The sequence below is a fragment of the Dendrobium catenatum genome, unplaced genomic scaffold (assembly GCF_001605985.2).
Source record: "Dendrobium catenatum unplaced genomic scaffold, ASM160598v2 fragScaff_scaffold_1306, whole genome shotgun sequence".
Lineage (NCBI taxonomy): Eukaryota > Viridiplantae > Streptophyta > Magnoliopsida > Asparagales > Orchidaceae > Dendrobium > Dendrobium catenatum.
The window spans coordinates 56,843-63,747 of NW_021319768.1; the positions used below are offsets into that span (position 1 = coordinate 56,843).

Here is a 6,905-nt window from a genome sequence, read left to right on the forward strand (position 1 = left end):
GCGCCGCCGCTGCGCCACCGCTGTCGCTGCGCCGCCGGGAGTAGTGACCGGAAACCCAGGAGTTTAATGGTTTGAAATTTATTTCAAAAATCCGGGTCGGGTCGTGTCAACCCGGCAACCCGCGTGGGTCAGGTCTGAGTTGAAAAAGCCGACCCATTTACAAAAACGGGTTGGGTTCGGGTTGACCAATTTATAGTCGGGTCAATTCGGGTTCGATCCGAACCTGACCCACTGACCCGAATTGACATCCCTACTTGGGGTTGTCATCTTCCTCTTCATGGCCCCCCTCTGCCCCGCCGGGCTGGCTAAAAATTAATGTTGATGGGTCCGTTCTCAGATATAACATGGGAGGCATTGGCATTGTCATTAGGAATGAGCGGGGTAAACCAATTGTGGTGGCGGGTTGGAGTATTAAGCATTGGGACAGCACACAAGTTGATTTCCTAGCCATTTTTCATGATTGTCGCATCATCGAGGGGTGGATGTTTTAGATGAAAGAGATCATCATAGAAGGGGACAAGGTAAGTATCATTAAATTACATGCAAAGTGCAAGGATCATGGCAATTGGAACACGCAACCGCAGGTTGTAGTTGATCTTAATTGGCTTGAACTATTTCACAAAGTGATGTTTCTTCATGTTCCTAGAAGGTTCAACCAAACTGCAAATTTTTGTGCCCAAAGGGCTATTGATTGTAATTTTGTTTGGTTTTATTGGGAATAAAGATACAAATTGTATTCCTCAGGATTTTTTTGGCATCCTTGAGGAGGATAGGAGCTTACATGTCCAAACTTGCGCACTTTTTACCTTCTTTTGTAGCTATATTTTATATATTTGAATGAAATATGCAATCTTTCAAGCAATGGGAGCAGGTAGAGCTAAGGGTGTGCAAGTAGCGAGCAAATGAAGTTGTTAATTAACAAAGCATCCAATATTACCATGAGTCAATATTACCAAAGCCTTTAGGTTAATTAACCACTTCATTGTGGGAGTCACAATCAAATGGGCCACTTAGGGGGTAGACAAGTCGATAGTAGATGGACAAATAAGTAAGGAGTGTCCTATTGAGATTTAGGAATCTACACTCCCATCGAAACCCAAATTGAAGATTGAGCTCCAGTAAGAAGTGAACAGAGTAAAAATCACAAGTTTGGAGTTGTTTCCTGTTCATGAAGGAAAGCATTCTTCTAGGAAGAGCATTTATTACCTGGGCCATGAGGAAGGAACCATGACTTTCTTATATGATTTCAATGAGTGAATTATTGGAATTCATGGAAGTAAAGATCCTTAAACATATATGTATGAAAATTAAATATAGGAAAGTTGAAGACTAGGGCCAAATAAGGTTTAATCTTTACCTCCTATGATATTTAAACATGGCTAAATAATAGGGGAATTGATGTGGTCCCCATCTAAATTATTTAAGGCATCATGCTTGTTTAATCTTAGGATAAGGAATGACAGGTAAAACCAAAGTTTACATCGGTGAAATTAGGAACTGAGACATTTTACCTTAATGAAGTGAGGCATAAACCTAGAACAAAAAAAAATCAGAAAAGTAATGATAATTTATAAATATATCATGAACCATTAATAAATTAACTTAGTTCGTCATTATAAATCACAAAATCACACACAAAAAAGAAGTAAATCTCAATCTTAAATCTTAATGTGAAGTGAAATAAAGTTCAAGATAAGGAATCACCTTAAATTGATATATGTTATAACGATCAGGATTCATAGCTTTCACTTCATTTTCAGCTTATTCAGAGGAATCATCATATGTAACAATTCCATCATATGCCATTGTAACGCTCGCAACCTTGCCACACTTGCTACCTAGATCCTCATTTTTTACTCTCGAGTGCTAGCGCTCTTGAACCACAGTCCTCTCTAGCCTGGCTCTTGAACCACAGTCCTCTCTAGTCTGGCACTTGAAGCATAGCCAATAACTAGTCTAAATTTTAACATATAAAAAATTTAAATCCTCTTTTAAAAAAACTCAAAATAAGCATCAATTTCAAGCGTGCATCTCAGGTGACTCATATAAAAAAGCCACAAGCCTTACACAAGACGAAATCTCAAGAAGCCTACCAGACACTTCACGCCTCAAGGAAGATGTCTTGAAAACCTTTTTTAAAATATGAGTAAAACCCAAGATATGATTGTGAAGCAATACCGTAACTTCATAGTTATTGAATAGACCATAATGGGCTTTTTAGTTATCAAGTTCAGCTTACATCAAGGTTAGATGCTATTGTGGATGGATTCATTCAAATTAACATCCCATGTCTCCAGGCACCATAGTTGCTCAGGTAGGGCACTGACGAGAGGTGTTTGGAGATGCTAAGTTTAATTTTGAGCTGATGCATCAAATTATTTCATGACTATAGTCTACAATGACTAGTTATGAGTGTAGCTTGTCCCATAGCTTAAATATTCCTTATGGGTCCATTACAATAGCTAGACCGGAAAAGGTGGAAACTTTGGGATCAGAGAAGTCCATGGAAAATATATATTATCGGATTCAAGTATCGCTTCTTGAAATCACTTCAGATAAGAGGGTAGAGAGATCGAAAGAGAGATGGGATTGCTCTTAAGGAAATAGAAAAAGGTCTCTGATGTTTTTATTTTTTGTTAAGATTGGATATGGGCTAGACTTGCCATATCTTATTCAACTTTTCTTTCATCATAAAAAAAGACCTATGAAGGCCTATTCAGTCAAACATCTTAAATGTACCTTAACTAATACAAAGGTTTTGGAGATTGAACCTCATGAAAAAGTTGACTTCAGAGAGATAAAAACCCTTACAGTAGTTGTTAACCTCAATAGGATTCTAGACCCTTCCATCTCAGTAGCAAGAGTTGGTTGGTCTTATGTGTCGCTAGAGCCACTCGCATTTTCTGCCATTGTCCACGTCTCTACCTCATCTGTTGGACTCAATTCAGAAATAACTCTCATCTTCTTGTATCAATCTGTTTTTTTTTTTTTTTTAAATGGGTAAAAATTAAGATTTCTTAAACTTCAATAACATTTGGTTTGTTTTGAGGCCTAAATGATGGTAATTTAAAATTAGTTGTCAGCTGAGGAAGTTGTTTTAGCTCGAAATGGATAATTTTATTTTATTCAATAAATTCTTACAGATCTCCATACCTCCTAGAGAAGTCTAGGATATCCAATTCTATGGATAGAAGGAATAGTCAAAATATTTGAAAAGTCCAATTTTGAATATTATTACAGTAATTTCAAGTGTATTGACTACTCAAATTATGAGCCCATGAAAGATCCATGCACGTGGAATTATAATGCAATATGTATTATGGTCATTTTTCATTGAAGATACAGAAGTTAAAAGATTGAATTATATTCATGATGTACTTAATGTAGTATCATTTTCACAGTCTGAACTTTAAATTTCATATTGTAGATTCTCTTTGTAAAATTATCAATCTAATATGATATTTTTAGGTAGAGGCAAAAATCCTTGGAGAGGTTCAAGACTTGCCTAAGGGCTTGGAGCGAGAAAATAGAATTATTCAAACCATAATGCGGCAGCTTTTGTTTGCTCTTGATTCACTTCATTCGACAGGGATAGTGCACAGGGACATAAAGCCCCAAAACATAATCTTTTCTGAAGGTGATACATGACTGCATTACCAATATAGTACAAATTATTTCTTATGTTGAATAGGAGAGATTATTCTGTGCGGAAATTAGACACAGAACGTCATCTGGAGACCAACCAGAATGCCATATCAGCAGTACTGAGCCGCCGCGGTACCTTGCAAGGGTGACGTGTCGTATTCTGGTTGGTTTTCAGATGGCGTTCGGTAATAATTAATCGTTGAATAGAAGATTGCTCAGTACTGTAATATTGTACGTTTTTATGCAGGGTCACGCACGTTCAAAATCATTGATCTTGGAGCAGCAGCAGATTTACGTGTTGGTATTAATTATGTTCCGAAAGAATTTCTTTTGGATCCAAGGTAACTAGAATTAAAGTACCATTATGAGATTGCTATATCTTGTTTTTGAATATTATTAGTCCACTGCTGGTTCAAGTGCAATTAATATAAGACAAATTGGTTGTCAGAGTTCTTCTTGTTTGTACATCTTCACGGGATAAAGTTTTCTAGTTGAAACTAAAGAAATATAACTAAGCAGATTATTCCTGAAGCACATAAGATGCTCATTCATTTTCAAACTTGTACTCTATGAATATTTGGAAAAAAAAAAAAAGAATGGATATAGGTGATTTAAGAACATGCTACGAAGGTTAAAATTTGACGCGGGACTCTTTTCTATATTTTTTAGGTATGCTGCCCCTGAGCAATATATCATGAGTACACAAACCCCATCTGCACCTTCTGCTCCAGTTGCGACTGCATTGTCCCCTGTCTTGTGGCAGGTTGTATAATTTCTTTGAAGTGAGCAAACTTCATTTCTTCTTTCTTTCTATTTCTCCTTTCGGTTCTCTTTTAATCGCTTTTCTTCCAAACTCAATGAACTTCTTTCCTCTTTTTTTATTTTTACTTTCGACAGATGAACTTACCGGATAGATTTGACGTGTACAGCTTGGGACTTATATTCTTGCAGATGGTGAGTAAGTCGAAGCCATGAATTTGAAATCATATCATACGGAAAATTATTATGTGTGGTGTCCGGATTAGGCCGGAGGCAAATCCGGACGCGCCACGTCACCCGGGGCCCATTGCATCCGGGTGATGTGGTGCGTCCGAATTCGCCTTCAGATGATCCAGACATCGCACGTAGTAATCTCTCCATATCATACTGACCACTTATATCATTCATGACATCCATATGGATTTACTGTTAGGCATTTCCATCATTGCGAACCGATAGTAGCCTTATACAATTCAACCGTCAATTAAAAAGGTGCGGATATGATCTCGAAGCATGGAGGAAGACAGTCGAACCTCGTGCCAACTCAGATCTGAGGAAAGGCTTTGACTTGTTAGATTTAGAGAGGGGGATTGGATGGGATCTTCTAACTTCCATGGTTCTTTATAAAGCACGGCAGAGAACTAGCGCAAAAGCTGCACTAGCTCATCCATACTTCAACCAGGAAGGATTGTTAGGTCTATCCTACATGCAAAATCTGAGGTTGCAGTGGTTTCGTGCGACCCAAAAGGATTACGGTGAAGCTGCTCAGTGGTTAGTCGGCCTAATGGCAAGATCAGGCACCGCATCACAAGGGGGCTTCACAGAAGTACAACTTGAGCAATTAAGGGTAAGCGAGAAGTTTCTTATCTTTCCCAGTTTTTATATTGCATGACATGCAAAAACTCACTAGTGCAAAGTGCTTATATAGCTTGCTTTTCTTCATGTTAGTGAAAATTATGGGTATTTTTATATATAATTTATTTCTCTCACATACAATAGTTGTTTAAAGATGGTACTTTCCAACATATTTAGCTGTAAAAAGATAGTTTTTATCATAGAAAAATTTGGAATTAGCAAGAAAGTTGACTATAGCAGCTTTTTTAGGAAGCAAAATTGTGAAAAAAATGCCAATGAATGGATCCATATTTGATAGAAGGATGTTTTGCGTCCATTTTTGTTGCATTGTGTGATTCATTGTACTTGTAAGAGCAACATACTATCTATTTTCATGATGGAATTTGCAGGAAATTGAGCCGAAGAAAGGAACCGTACAGAGGAATGGTCTGGCTTCATTTCTTCTTCTCCAGAGGAAAATTATTAAATCACTCAATAATAACGTGGATGAGATAACCAGGCAGAGCAAGAGGATATGGTGGAGCAGGTGGATTCCTAGTGAAGAATAAGGTAGCTTCATGATACCGATTATGTAAATTTTGTGCAGAGTTAATGGCATTTTTACAATTTTCTACTATCATGTTTCTCAACTATTTACTGAATTTCATGTGTGATTTAGGGTCACCAAATTATGCCTAATTCTTTACAGTCATATCTCATTAAAAATATATTATCACATTTTAAACAATCGTACTAAATGCTTTCATCTTAACTCTTCCGGAGCTCTGGATGAGAAAAATAAAGAGTTGCATTAGGTAGTCTATAGCAAGTATAAAATTTATCAAATAATTATGACTAAATATCTTGACCGCATGATTTAAAGCGGATCGAGTTCAAGCCACATTGCTTTCATATCTATAAGAAACTTTTTGGTGATGGAGAAATTATTCTGTGCGGATGCCGAACGCAGCTCTACATTCGGAGACCAACCAAAATAAGTCATGTCAGCAATACCGAGTGCAGTATCGAGACGTGGTACCGAGCGGTATCAAGTAGTACCGAGCCGCAGTACCGACATGGCTCATTCTGGTTGGTCTTCGAACAGAATAATTTCTCTTGATGATGAGATCAGTAAGATAATTTCTTGGACATTTAAGTCGCTCCTATTTATCTTACATACATGACATCATTGTTGACCTCCATATCCATTCCATACTTCAACTTAGTCGAACACAAGTAGGTTGATAAGTGGTTGCGAGGCCACTTAAAGGTGTCTCACCTACATTGAAAATTATTAAATGTTACAAGTTTTGCAAAATGGAGAACATTGGCACTTCAAAGCATTGAGGTCATTAAAGAGGACTAACATGATCGATCTGGTTGAACACAATGAAATTGGCAAACGATAAATGCCACGCCATCTGAAATTACCCAAAGATTGCTTGTTTTACAAAAAGAAAAGTGCAGATGCATTTAGAGCATATAAAATATCCAAAAATGGAACAATTATTAGGTTTGGTGACAGGACGTAGCTCTACGTTCGGTCACCACTGAGATCGCGCCACGTGCTCTTATTTTTTACCGCGCAGCCCGACGACTTGACCTGGACGGGAACCCAGGAATGTTATGTTCGTGTATTGCTAGGTGTTATTTGGTATTTGCTCGGT

At 37.6% G+C, this 6,905-nt stretch overlaps 1 protein-coding gene across 1 annotated transcript in view; it reads left to right on the forward strand.

Annotated features, from left to right (window-relative positions):
* The window catches only part of LOC110095966 (serine/threonine-protein kinase STN7, chloroplastic), an 18,934-nt gene extending 12,958 nt beyond the window's left edge, over positions 1 to 5,976 (forward strand). The window contains exons 4-9 of the mRNA XM_020821700.2: positions 3,469 to 3,637; positions 3,893 to 3,986; positions 4,315 to 4,408; positions 4,543 to 4,599; positions 4,838 to 5,251; positions 5,649 to 5,976. Of these exons, the coding sequence (XP_020677359.1) occupies positions 3,469 to 3,637; positions 3,893 to 3,986; positions 4,315 to 4,408; positions 4,543 to 4,599; positions 4,838 to 5,251; positions 5,649 to 5,807 (987 nt within the window). The 3' untranslated portion in view covers positions 5,808 to 5,976. The remainder of the gene's footprint in view (positions 1 to 3,468; positions 3,638 to 3,892; positions 3,987 to 4,314; positions 4,409 to 4,542; positions 4,600 to 4,837; positions 5,252 to 5,648) is intronic.
* The last annotated feature ends 929 nt before the right edge of the window (positions 5,977 to 6,905 follow it).